This window comes from Chenopodium quinoa, unplaced genomic scaffold (assembly GCF_001683475.1).
Source record: "Chenopodium quinoa cultivar QQ74 unplaced genomic scaffold, ASM168347v1, whole genome shotgun sequence".
NCBI lineage: Eukaryota > Viridiplantae > Streptophyta > Magnoliopsida > Caryophyllales > Amaranthaceae > Chenopodium > Chenopodium quinoa.
The window spans coordinates 7,761,816-7,776,308 of record NW_018742390.1 but is presented as its reverse complement, the minus strand read 5'-3'; the positions used below and the strand labels follow the sequence as shown (position 1 = coordinate 7,776,308).

The following is a 14,493-nucleotide window of genomic DNA, read 5'->3' as shown; positions in this document are numbered from 1 at the left end:
TCTGACAAAAGTGCACCCGATGTACAGTAAATTACTGAAAACCGGGTGTATACAAAAGTTTTCCTAATAATAATAATAATAATAATAATAATAATAATAATAATAATAATAACAATAAAAGATCTTGGTGAATAGGATGAAAAGAATGGTGTCCTTCAAACAAGTGTACTATTCCGTTAGCGGGTTCAGAATTATTAGAAAGCTAATATATTCAGTAAGGTCAAGTGATCGAAATGTATAATTAATATTACAGCTTAATCTTGACTAAACCCTTCGGGTCACACCCTAGCAAATATACGAACCGACTCGACGTTAATTCGGAAGAAATTAATTCATCGCCCGAGTATTAAATATTTAGACGTCGGAAATTCGAGCTTAGAGCGTCGAAACCGAGCGTCGGAAGTCGAGTCAAAATAATAAAAGACGAGACACGAAAATAATAAATCAATAAGACCAAAATACCCCTAGAATCGGAATGCCCCGAGCAAACCGAGTGCTAGGGGCATTTGGTATAGCATGGTGGCTAGCATGCGCACCAAGCCGAGCCTAGGCTGGCTGGTGCGTGCTAGCACACCAATGCTAGCACAACATGCTAGCTATGCTGGGCCAATGCGCGCAATGTGCAAGGCACTCAGCTAGCAGCCCACATCATTGATGCGCGGCTTGCTGGCCGAGTGCGCAAGCAGCCCGCACAAGCAAGAGCTGGGCGTGCTAGGCCAGCAGCGCAAGCAGCCCGCACAAGCAAGTGCTGGGCGTGCTAGGCCAGCAGCGCCAAGCAGCCCGCACGCTTGTGCTGGGCCTGCTGGCAACCGCACATGGCAGCCCACCTTGGGTTGCCTTGGTGCCCAAGTGTGGCGCCATGTGGAGCATTGTGAGGGGAAGCTTGAGGCATGAGGTGGCGGTTTTTGGAGAGGGAGTGGGGAGCAAGTTTGGTCTCCCCCCTCCTCCAAATGGTCCTCACCTAACCTCTCTCATGAGCTTGCCACTTGTTGATTTATTACTAGTTTGATTATTTATTTTATTTTAGCTTTAAAATAAAATGGAAAAATCAAGTTCTCCCACATTGATGGGAGAGCTTTTTCACTCTCAAGTTTTCCCTATAAATACCCAAGTTGGGGTATTGGGAAAATCACTTGAGTGAGAGTTGAAAAAGGCGTCACCATTGTGAAAACCTTTGAACTCATTTAATCACTCGGGTTTTGGTCAAACCCTGCTAACTCCAAGGTAGCGGACCTAAAAAGTCGGTGTTCATCCTTTGTGGGTGGATATCTTTGGAGGCTCTCGTGTGAGCGGAGCTAAAGCTTTCAAGTAAGAGCCCATTAGGTCGGGCGAAGCACACGTCAAAGGTAAATTACGATTCTACCCTTTTATGTTTATTTGTTTTGCTCTATGGTTTTATTAATTGCGAGTGGTTCTTTGGGTCGGGGTCGTTTCCGCGGTAAGTTGGACTTACCAAATCCCAACATAGGACGGGTAAAATATATATACTTCGTATTAGATTGTAGCTACTGAAACAGAATGTATGACAAGATTTTATTATTATTTTTTTTCTACGGGAGATGAAAAATGAATGAATCTACTTCTCTTATATAGTTATGTGGAGTAATATTCATTTATTTTTCAATTAATAAAATGAAATTATAAAAAATAGTACTCCCTCCGTTTCATTTTGTTAGTACCATATAGAATCAATCACAAAAAAAAAATAAGAGAATGAATAATACTCCCTCCGTTTCATAATGTTAGTCTCATATACTATTTTGGGCGTTTCAAAAAGATCTACCCATATTGAATATATTTCATTTATAACTTGTTTTTTTTTAATTAATTGATTGTGGATTGATGACATGACTCTAAGTAAGGAAATTTTTACCTTAAATTATGCAATCATGGCTTGTGCTTTCCTAATGAAAAATAAAAAAAGTTAAATATGGTAAACTAATTATGAAATATGTTGTACTTTAATGTTAGATTTCAAATATATTTGTTTTCTTATTTTATGTGATTGATTCTATATGGAACTAACATTATGAAACGGAGGGAGTATTTGGAATCTTACATTTTAGTACAAAAATTGCTTAATTAGTTCTATCTTATTAAAAGTTCTGTTTTTTTTCTTTGGAAAGTATCAATTACAATGCTTATTTAACGTGAGTAATATCAATCAAATGTCATGTCATCAATCCACTAATGGGATTGATGACCAATCAAAATATTTAATTATTGCCATGTCATCAATCCACTAATGGGATTAGAAATTATAAGACCAAATTAGGAAAATAAAATAAAATAAAAAAGGAATAAATTCAATATGGGTAGATCATTTTAAAACGCCTAAAATAATATATGGGATTAACATTATGAAACGGAGGGAGTAATAACTTAAAATACTATTCAAATTACATTCCTTTATTTTTGTATCGACCATTAGTAAATGAATCCTTTATTACTAATTGCATTGTCTTTGTTTTTTTCTCTACGGGATTGATAATAAATGATTTGATTTATAAACAGTGCATCGCATGGGTACTATGCTACTTATTATACTAAAACGATACTTTTTTTTTCCTTAAATTAACAGTTTTTGGTTAAAAATGGACCCCGCAAGAATTATAATCCCATCTATTTCGGTTTTTTTTCTTTTCTTTTTTTGTTGCCATTTAGTTGGTTAGTTTGATATCCAAGTTTATCCAATCAAAGTTGTTACACTAATGGTTTTGATTATACATAGTATTTTGCTTCTTGTGGCTTTTTAATATTATTTTTTATCACCTCCCTATTTTTTATAATATCGATCATTTTTAACATAGATGTATTGAGTTAACTTTCCTTTCCGGACATCGCTATGTACTACCTTTTTTTTTTTTGAATAGCAAAAATATTTCATTAATTAAAAGTCATACGACATTTACAATAGAGATTCGACGTTAACAAATACATAAGATATTGAATCAAATAGAATTTTCCTTCATAAAAACTACGATCGTCGAGTAGATCTTGCACTGCGGAGCATCACCCGCTTATATCGCTGAAAATTACAGCCTTGTTGGAGAGACAATCTAACGATCCGTTGTAGCCGTGAGGATATTTTCCTTTTGATTCATCTGTTTGTATTCGAAAACTTGATAACTTTTTCACCAACGAAATAATTTCACGACAATCCATTAGATCTGCTACCATAGATTCAAAACTAAGAAATTTCTCCCTCAAAAAGAGGAGATAAACCTTGTCTTTCGAAGGAGGTCGAAAAACCCTTGTTTTTCGAAGGAGATCGGAAACCCTTTGTTTCGAGGGGGAAAAGTTCCTCCCAAAAGAAGGAAACATTATTATAAACCTAAAAAAACAATAAAGAAACAAGGATTGGGGCTTTCCACCGATTAAAATCGATGAAAGCCCCCTTCAAAATTCAACAATGGAGGCTAAGATTTTGGAGAGAGAAAGGAGGAGAGAGAAAGGAGTTATAATAATAATTACTTTTCGCTATGTACTACCTAGTTTAGTAATAAAATATGAAAACATTATTTAGGAGAAAATACGTGTTCATGGATCATTTTACATTTTTTTCCTATCACTACGGAGTAGTAATTTAGGAGAAAAAAGCTCTTAAAAATAACAACACAAACTAATAATACTATTAATAATCATTTTGGTGGATGACCCTTTGCAAAATTCTTGTCATGCCAATGATGCCATGATTTTTTTTTTTTCTTCTTTTCTAATGGAGGATTTATCAACTTTATTTTTGTGCACCATTTTCACTTGGAGTAACTTTTCCTAATGACCAAGGAGAATAAAATCAAGAGCCAATTACATTGCAAAAAAGGAGAGAAAAAACTAATTATGGATACATGTTATAGCATTAGAAATGGGTTTGTTAATTTGTTTAATAAATAATCAATTTGGTTTTTATGATTTAAGCTATTAGTGCTGTATATGAGTCAATTGTTAATTAACTCATTTTATAATAATGCTATTTTTTTTTTTTTGACAAGAGATTTATAATGTCTATCAATATTGGTCAAATTAGTTTTAAAGTTGAATTAGTATGGGTCAGGTGCAAGCGGATTTAGACCAAGATAGAGTTACTTCTTTTTAGTATAGTTTTGTTTAGTTCCGGTCGATCTTGAACATATTGAAATTTTGTAATGTACATCAGTTTTTTATGCAACAATTTTGTATATATATTTTTTTTAAAAGAAATTTTGTATAATGAAATAGATAAATAGTACTATAATTAATTTTTTTTACCATACATTAATTACAAAATCATTTCAATTTTTTTTCACCAAAAGTTCACTTTCTCTCTCCAAACAAAATTTCAAACCCATTTTAATTCCTCAAACCTCAAACAAAATTTCAAGAAATTCGAAATTTTGAGCCCAAAATTGTTCAAGATGACAAATAAAAACGAAAGGTAAGACCAAATTTGACATTTATACTTGTTTATTTGACATTCATAATTGTTTATTTTGAGTTTGAGTGTTTGTTTTTTATAAATTTGATTGAAAATTGTAATATTTGATTTTATTGAAAATTAATTGCGATTTTGATATAATTTTGTTGTTGCAATGAGAAATAAAATTAAATTCTTGAAGAAGATCAACCGATTAATATATTTTGGAAGAAGAAAGCAACCAAATAGACAAATTTAGAAAAAGTTGTAGATCCAAATAATACAATGTACATTAAAATACAGTAAAATGTTCTTTTTTCATATACTTATATGATGCAAATAATACAATGTACATAAAATATGTAACCAACATTATAACATATATGTTCATTAGAATATAATACAATGTACATTATAATACAGTAAAATGTACATTTTCATATACATACATGATTATTTATACCAAATGTATATTTACTATATGAATAATGTTCTTTAATATTATCATGTTCTTTACTAATATTACAAATGTTCTTTAGATTTACAAAAAAAACATATAAAACTAGATGTTCTTTATAAAATAGCTATATGTTCTTTACAAAACAACTATATGTTCTTTACTGAATAGCTAAATGTTCATTCCACCTTTTTTTAAAGAACACTGAATGCACCAAGCATGGTGCATCCGCCTCCACAGAAAAAATTTCACATTCTTTCAAGTCTTGCCTTGGTTGCCAATTTGCCATGAGAGTGATGAGACAGGAAGGCATGAAAGTACAAATAACAGACTATTCAATTCCAACCAAAAGCTACTAACACGGTCAATTTCATAATGCACACAAATTTCAAGATTTAAAGGAATGCAGATGAAAGTCTTATTTTTGATCCAATTTTAGCAATTTGTTTAAGTAGCGTAAATCTTGGTAATATACTTCGTAATTCACTAAGCTATCATATGCACAGATACGTTTCAACACTCGACACACAAATTGCAATCAGTCGCAGCCCAACAGATTCGATTCTGTTTCCACTTTCCAGCATTTGCAAAATGCTGCCAGCAGCGCAACAGATTGATTCTGTTTCCAATGCAAACGAAAGATTGGTTGCTGCATCCTTGGATTAAGTGATTAACATTTATCTGTGTAAGTTCTACTAGTGCTGTGCATAGATACAAACACTGCTAAAGGTAAAATCAGCTGGTTATTCTGTAGCTAAGTGCAAAAGGTTTCAGAAGCATATCGAAATAATTTTCCACCGAAAAAAATGAAGGCAAAAAAGACTAAACACTTCTTTGAAGGCTTAATTTTTCTATAATTGGTTACCAGCCACTAGTTAATTAGTACTTTGAAGGTAGCCATAGTTCACAACTTAATACACACGGACAATAAACTTCTACCACCTCAAAAGTTCCAATTTCTGCCACAGAAAAAAAAAAAAAAAGTATTGTTCTGAGAAACATGGATTAATTATTCATTGTGCTGATAGCTATTTTGCAACAATCATCCCCTCACTCGCCACCGGAACAGTCTAATCACCTGCAAGTACATAGGTCAGGGTGGCAAGTTGGCAACTAGCGAGTGACGAATAAAAGATGTTCATGTTTTAGTCAAGGAAATAAAACACCATTGACATTTTATTCTACTAATTCAGAATGTTTTCAAATGAAAGAGAAATCAGGAACTGTACTTCTTAATATTGGAAAGAGAGCAAACTCAGAAAACAGACAAATCTGATGTACATAAACAAACATTAATCCCTTCCCAACAGATTTATAAGATAGTCAAAAGTCAGAAAAGTTGATTAATAACTAAAAGCTTTTAAGTGTTATAACTTTTAAAAGAACACTTGGTCAATGGGGAACAAATAAAATTCAAACATACTGAAAACAGAAAATCTTAGTTGGCTATCATGTTTTCCACAAAAAAAATCCTAGGTTGTCAACAAGACGAAAGAACTCTGGTGTACAATATAATTTGATTAATTTCAGTCAAGTTTATTTTCACATCTCTAATAGAAAAAGACTTTTCCATTTCACCACTCCACCACTTTTCTCTGGCACTCAGAATAATTTAGCAATGGTTACAAACTTACAATCATTTGTTTTCATCAGAACATGGTCACTTTCTAATAAGAACATCTATACAGGATAATATGGGAAGGTGAACAATATAATGGGCAAAACTCTGAACTAAAGGAACATCATTGCATAATTGTTGCATATTTTGAGCATTCTAGGTGAACAATATAATGGGCAAAAACTCTGAACTAAAGGAACATCATTGCATAATTGTTGCATATTTTGAGCATTCTCTAAAAAAAAAAAAAACTAGATTCAACTAAGAAAATCTTGGAACCAAAATACAACAATGATTAACAATGATGAGAGTTCATCATGCTTCAAAATGTTAATCAAACAAGATTAATTCCTAAAACCTAAAACCCCTACTTTCAAGTAAATAATAGTATCAACTGAAATCACCACTATATACTTGACAGAAGAACAACTTACAATTTATTGTCATAATCAATCTTCTTCAACTTCTTACAGCCCGGATTGAGCCCCCCCTTGGACTGCATATAGATTTGCTGTAGATAAGGTATCTCAGTAGAGTACTTGGTAACATACAGATCAATAAACTCCTTTTCTGATTTATTCAGCATCCAAATGAACCGTGTACGCCTAATCAATTTCCTCTCTTTCAAAATCTTCCAAATAGTGAACCTTGGAACAACCCTTTTCTCAATTGAATACATCAAAACTTTGGGATAACCAATAATAGTCTCCCTATCAACCTTTACAGTATTAACAAAATAATCCATAGCATTCCTAAGTTTCTTCTCAGAGCAAGACAAACAATGTGGACTCTTAGTAAAAGTCAATATAACCTCCTTAGTAGACCAACCTAAACTCTCAAAGATGGAAACCTTCCTCTTCCAGCTCAACTTACTAAGCGACATTATGACACGAAAGTTTTGTATATACTTAACATCAGTAGGCTTTACCCCCATACATCTTATCATTTTCACTGCATAATTGATCTTTGAAATATCTTGGTACAAACACCTAGGCTGCAAAACAAGCAACTCCTCGATTCGTTTCTCGGGCACCCCTTCTTCAATCAAACAATCCAGATTCTCTTGCAGTCCTTTCCAATCAGAAGTAAGTAACCAAGACCCACGATGAACTGTAACCAAAAGCCTATCAAGGCAACTCACATATCTATTAATTATACCCATTGCAGGCTTCAATTGCGCCTCTAAACTCCGAAACAAAATCGCCGGAGAACTAACCACAAGCTTAGGAAGATACAAACCCTTAATCCCATTTTCTACTAGAAATCTAAGCTTAGGTTCAAGATTACTTGTAATCCTACAATTAAGAACAGCTGGGTATTTCTCAATAAGTCTAATAATATGAGCATTAGTAAAATTATGGGATTTCAAAAACAAAACAACAGAATCAAATTGTTTCTTGTTCTTCTCTTCTAATACAACTCTTTTCGAGGCTTTAATTGCAGATTCTAACGAAAGCCCACATGAATTAGTTAAGTATTGAATTGGGAAAGATGATAAATTAGGTAGGATTGACTCAGATTTAATCTTTCTTTTACGGGTTTTTGATGATAATTTAGGGTTTGGGGGAAGTGGGTGTGCATTAAAGAACCGTTTTTGGAGAAAGGAAACTACCCTTTTGAAAGGAAGATTTGCTGCCATTGTTGAGTTAGAATATGCTATTAAGAGATGAAATTGAAATGAAAGAGAATGGTGTAGACCTGAGAGAGTGTGATGTTAGTGGCAGCTGCGGCGTTGAGGAAGACGACGGCAACGCGAGCGAGCGAGCGAGAGTGTTGGGTTTGTGTGGATTTTGAGCGGGGAAAAACAAAATGAGTACGGTGGCTCTCGAAGGGTGTCTCAGGGGTTTATCTTTTGTTCACCAGAGTGGCGGACTCCGTCTACTAGTTAATACTTGTAATCGTGTTACTGCACAGGAGATTTTTTTTTTTTTTTTTTTTTTTTTTATAAGAAAAATACAAAAGTTAGGTAAGTCTTCTCTCAACACTGTACTACTGCACAGGAGATTATTGATTTTACAATGGCTGTGTTTGGACGTTTGGTATTAGCTTATTTGAGCAAAAATTAACTTAAATGACCAACAGTACCTTATTGACTACATAGTACGACCGTATTAAATAAGCTAATTCCTGGTGTTTGGTGGAAGCTTATTTAAATATCTTATTCCACCAAAGAGCTAATTTAATTAGCTTTTTCATTAATATATGGTGAAATGACACTTAGAATCCCATTTAATTTAAAATCTTACAATCAGCTAATAAAATAAGTTAGTCAAATCAGTTATACAATTAGTTAGTCAAAATCAGTAATCAGATTCAGTTTTAAGCTATTCACTAAACATGACCAATGTAATTTTTTTTTATTTATTTATTGGAGAGTTATTATTGTTTATAATTATACGTTAAATTTGTTCTTGGAAAAAAAAAATTAAACTATTCTTAAAAAGATTTAAGAAGCCAAATTGGTTCAGTGCAAAATCGATTGTTTCAAACTTTGAATAGAATACTTGGAATAATTTGTGATAAACTTTTTCTGTTTTTAAATTTGTTATTATAAAATATGAAATTCTTTTTGATAAATTTTTGTATATATACGCAACACACAGAATTTTAAGTTTAGACATTAAATAAAATCATTTTATTTTATTTTTTTTTTTAAAAAAAAAATTCACATGATTTGAACTTATATATGATCTTATAATAACTTATCTGAACTTAGTAACCCTTATTAGAACTTATTTTAATTATCAATTAAACTTGGCAGCCATGATTAACCCTTGTCACAACTTATTTGATTTTTTTTTTCAGAACTTATTAACTCTTATCTAAACTTATTAACCCTGAAATAAGTGGAAATAAGGTGAACATAACAGGGCCTAAATTTCAATCAACTCCACTTCAATTGACTATCATCTATATCTATCTATATCTATACTTAGTATTTAAAAACTATAACCAAGAAAAACACATGTCTCTATCCTATTACACTTCAATATCTTTTTCTCTAACCCAAATGCCACATGTCTTCCTACACTATTAATTAATTTTTATATATTTATATATACATCGGATCTAAATTAAAAACTCTACAATGTCATTCTTTAAAAATGACACCACAATAATGATGTGGCAAAATATAATTGGCCTATATCTTGTATTTTTATCTTCATTTTAAATTATTTTTAATGTCCACATTGTATTAAAATTGTATTATTTTTAATACATGCATTTTAAAAAAAAATACATAATTATAAATTATGAAAATGTATTTTTATAATATAAATTAATTTTCAAATTTATAATTATAATTAGAAATCATCGTGATAAGAATTGTTCATAATCGTTCATCGTTCATCATGTTCAATCATCATCATTAATCGTTCATCATCCTTGTTCAATCATCATCGTTCATCGTTCATTATTGTTCTATCATTATCGTTCATCATTGTTCGATCTTTGTTGGTATGCGTACTTCATCATTATGGTTCATCATTGTTCGATCGTCATCGTTCATCATTGTTCATGAATCATGTCATAGATTATCCCCCTATTCCCAAATTCAATGTTAGTTGTTGATAAATTCGCAAAATCCCAACTAAAATCGTGATAAAAATTCGAAAACAAATTGTGTGTTTGTATTTTGTTTTTTGCAGTTTTTTTATTTTAGTGTTTCGTTCGTAAATAAATCTCAATAACAAATTCATTCATAAGTATTTGCAAAGGACAAATTCCTCTTTAAATGGTTCAAAAATATGATTTATGTGGACTCAAATTGTGCAATTTTGTCAAAGATCAAGGAGTGTCAAGTTTGTAGAAGATGGAGTGAGTCGAATTTTTTTTACCTACTGCAACCCCTGTTTGATCTTATAAATGTAATTAAGTTTTTTCGAAGTTGTTTGTGGGTTAGGTAATGACTTAAACTATCTTTGGTCATTACATAAGATTCGATAAAGAACAATATATAGCTAATAACAAAAAAAACAACGTGAATAAAAGCTAATAACAAAAAAAAAAGAAAAAAAAAGGTGAACAATAAAAGCTAATTTTTAATTATTTTTTTTGGTAAACTCTAATATGTGAAGGTTTTTTGATATATTTTTTAAAAAAATATTATCTTAAACGTCATTAACGATTTGAGAGAGAATATATTCTCTATAAAATTGCTAAATAAATGGGAAAATCATATAACAAAGCTATATTTGTATAACTTTGTAAACAAAATATAAATATATATTATATAAATATATATATATATATATATATATATATATATATATATATATATATATATATATATATATATATGAAAAAATGTGTTTCTTAACAATGATAAAAAGGATGGGTCCTAAAATAATGGATGTAGATGTACACGATCATACAACACGTAATTTAAGAAAGTTATCATTATCTAATATATAGCTAATAACAAAAAAAACAAGGTGAATAAAAGCTAATTAGGAATATCCCAATATTATAGCCACTAATTTATATGCCAAGATTTCAAAAATATTTTTTCCAAAATATAATAAGATAATTATCCCATAAATATTTTTTGCTAAAATGATATGATAAAAATTCCAAATATATTTTTTTCAAAATATAATCTATCTATCTATTACATATTACTAAAGACGAAACCAATAATAACACTTGGCAGCATTGTGTTAAAATTTTTCCCTCCAATAACACTTGCTAAAAAAAATATCCTCCAATAATCGTTGTTTTAAGAAAATTATTACTTTTAAGAAAAGATTTTATCTCAATTATTACATTTTCTTTATATAAAATATAAACCAAACTTTCTAAAATTCATTTTATATGTGGCTTTTAAAAAATAAAATTGTTGAATACTTCAATTCATATAATTTTACATGTGACCTTAGAAAAAAAATTCGTTTTAAATAATAATTGAACAACCGTGCATCTATTGCACGGGATTTTATCCTAGTAAGATAATAATCTCAAAAACATTTTTTTGCTAAAATTATATGATAAAAATTCCATAAATTATTTTTTTGTTATACGATTAGCATACAAGTAGATTCCAACTACAAAAGTAAAACTAAATTTGTAAGGTAATGACCTAACTAAATATAGGTGATTACCTAACCACAAACAAATTACAAAAATCGAAAAACAAGATTCTAGATCAAACAGTGCGGAAAAAAAAAACTCGAACTCTAAATCGAAGAGCAAACCCTCGTTATCCATTCATCGTTTAAAAAAAATGAAATATAGGCATTTTAATCATCATAATAAACGTTCCTAATGCTTTTTTCATTCTCAAAACTATCAAATAATATGATTTTTACATTAATCAAATTAATCAATCGAACCCTAAAACAAAATTTGTAAACGAATTTGGACGGGATTTTGGATGGAATTTTGGTCAGAATTTTTTATCTTCGTTGCGAATAGATAATACAAGATTATGGTAGTGGGTTAATTACTATCATGAATGAAGATTGATGATGAACAATGATGATTTTTTTTTTTAATTTCTAGAATTTAATTATAATTTAATTTTGGAAAATGATTTTAATAATTTTTTTTTTTAAAAAAGCTATAATTACATATTATTTAAAAAAAATACATGTATTTACCATAATACATACATGTATAATATATTTATGCTTTTAAAAATAAATAAAAAATGGACCAATCATAACATTACACATCATCATGTTATGGTGTCATTTTTTGAAAAATGACATAATAGAAACATCCAATTTAAATACGTAGTAAATAACCAACAAGCACACAAATGAGAAACATTAACATGACCTTGCATGCCAGCAAATCATTCTTCACATCAAGGTGATCATCATATACGCCTTCCATTGCTGAAGATGAAAGGTTTGCCACTTGTTGCTGCAAACATAATCGAGAAAAATATAACTATTATGTCAATGTCATGTAGTGATAGATTCGAGATTTTGGAAAGTCATACCAGTTACATACTTAAACTAATTATTTAAGCAAATACATTAAATAAAGAGTAAAGCTCACAACGGTAATCGAACCTTGAACCACTTGTAAATATTCTTCAGACCATTGAGCTACCTACAAGAGATTCTCAATAATAATGCTAGCTTATTTTTTATATTCTTAAATTGATATGAGGCCCTATTAACTTTTGGGCCCTGTGCAGTTGCTCACCCTGCACATCCTAAGGGCTGGGCCTGGGTGTATGTTTGACTTAATAAGTGATGAGTCATAACCAATCAAGTAAATAGTACTTCCCCAATCTTTTGTACTTGATCCATTTTGACTTTTACACTGTTCACCACCTTTTTTTATTGTCTTTTTGTGAATAATGTGTAAGGATTTTTTTTTTCAATTCGTCTTAATAAGTACTATCATAATATATACCTTTTATAATTTTTATTTATCAAAAATTAAAGTTTTTTATCGTTTAAGTTTTGAATTGATATGTTGATAAAAGAAACAGATCTTTTTTTTGACGGAGATAAAAGAAACAGATCAAGTGAAAAAGAACGAAGAAAGTATAATAATTAGATCGACATACTATTTACTTTGTTCTTGAATAATACTCGTAATAATTTGATTTTGAACTTAAACAAATATAGTCACAAAGTATATGAATAGACAATGAATCGATTCATCACATATTAGCTATAAAAATGCATGAAATATATTAAAATAATTAAATTATGAGAAAGAAAATATATAAATATGTAATAGTTATAATGTGCATGTAAGTTGATATTTTAGTAAGTTTACTTTAAATTTTATATCAAGTAAAAATCATAAGTTAGATACAAACCTCACTGATTGTAGAACTAAGCAATTGAATGGAAGTGGTCATGTCCTCCAATTTATTCTCTAAATAAGCATTCTTCTCTTGAAGCTTTTGAATGTCTTTTTTATTCGAATTAAGCAACTCAATGGAAGTGGTCATATTCTCCGATTTCTTCTCTAAAGTAGCATTCTTCTCTTGAAGCTTTAGAATGACCTTTTTATTCGCGACAAACAAAATAAATAAATAAATAATAAAAACAAATCATATATATATATATATATATAATATCTATAGTACTATATAAAGAGAAAGGAATTCTTCGTCGATAAATTTTGTTTTTCCAAAAATACCCCTCTACTTTTTACAAATTACATTATTTACACACAATTAATTTTTTTTTTAAAAAAAAAAAAACTATCCTATCATAACTACCCATAAACATAAACCATTATTTAAATAAATAAAAACTATTTATCATAAGTTCATAACTACCCTATAATAATTGCTCCACTTCTTTCACATAAATGTATATCTTTAACTGTTCTTACTCCCTATAAAAAATAAAATTGCTCTTGATTTTTTTTCCCCTTCTACGTAGTAATTTTTATATGGTAGGACCCCTTAGCTTATAAGATAAAGAGGAGAATTTAGCAAGTTTTGGGTGATAAATTTCACTATCCCCAAATTACCCTTCTCAAGTTGCAAAATTACCAAAAAAAAAAAAAATCCTATCATAACTACCCAATAATAACCGCTCCCTTTCTTCCACATAAATTTACATATTAACTGTTTTCACTCCCTATAAAATATAAAACCACTTTATTATTTTTTTTCATCTAATTTCTTATATTGTACACGCGTAGCATGTATCTCTTAACTTGTAAATATAAATAGAAAGATTAAAAAAAATGATACAAATAATACTCCATTTTTTCGTTATGCATTATTTAAAGTACTTGTGATTTAAGATGATGACCGCACATTTTTTTTCAATCAAATTAATAATACATTAATTAACAAATTTTCTAAAATTCTACTCAAATCTTTATACTTTGTTCTTTTAGGAAAAAAAAATATTAAAAATCTTTCTCAGGAAGGGAATTAAATCAATAATTTTCTGTTTTAAATAAAAACCAAAACAAGAAATTAGAATAGTTTTATCAAAATTTTAATAGGTTTGACCAATTTTAATTCATTATTATATGACATAATAACTGATATAATTTGGAAAAAATATATATATATATATATATATATATATATAT

At 29.8% G+C, this 14,493-nt stretch overlaps 1 protein-coding gene across 1 annotated transcript; it reads right to left on the bottom strand.

Moving 5' to 3' along the window:
- Window positions 1-4,947: 4,947 nt before the first annotated feature.
- On the bottom strand, window positions 4,948-8,704 carry LOC110700657. The gene is made up of 2 exons (XM_021878232.1): window positions 6,903-8,704; window positions 4,948-5,928 (listed from the first exon to the last, which is right to left on the bottom strand). Exons 1-2 carry the CDS (start codon window positions 8,105-8,107, stop codon window positions 5,925-5,927), a joined length of 1,209 nt encoding a protein of 402 aa, XP_021733924.1. The 5' UTR covers window positions 8,108-8,704; the 3' UTR covers window positions 4,948-5,924.
- Between the last annotated feature and the right edge of the window lie 5,789 nt (window positions 8,705-14,493).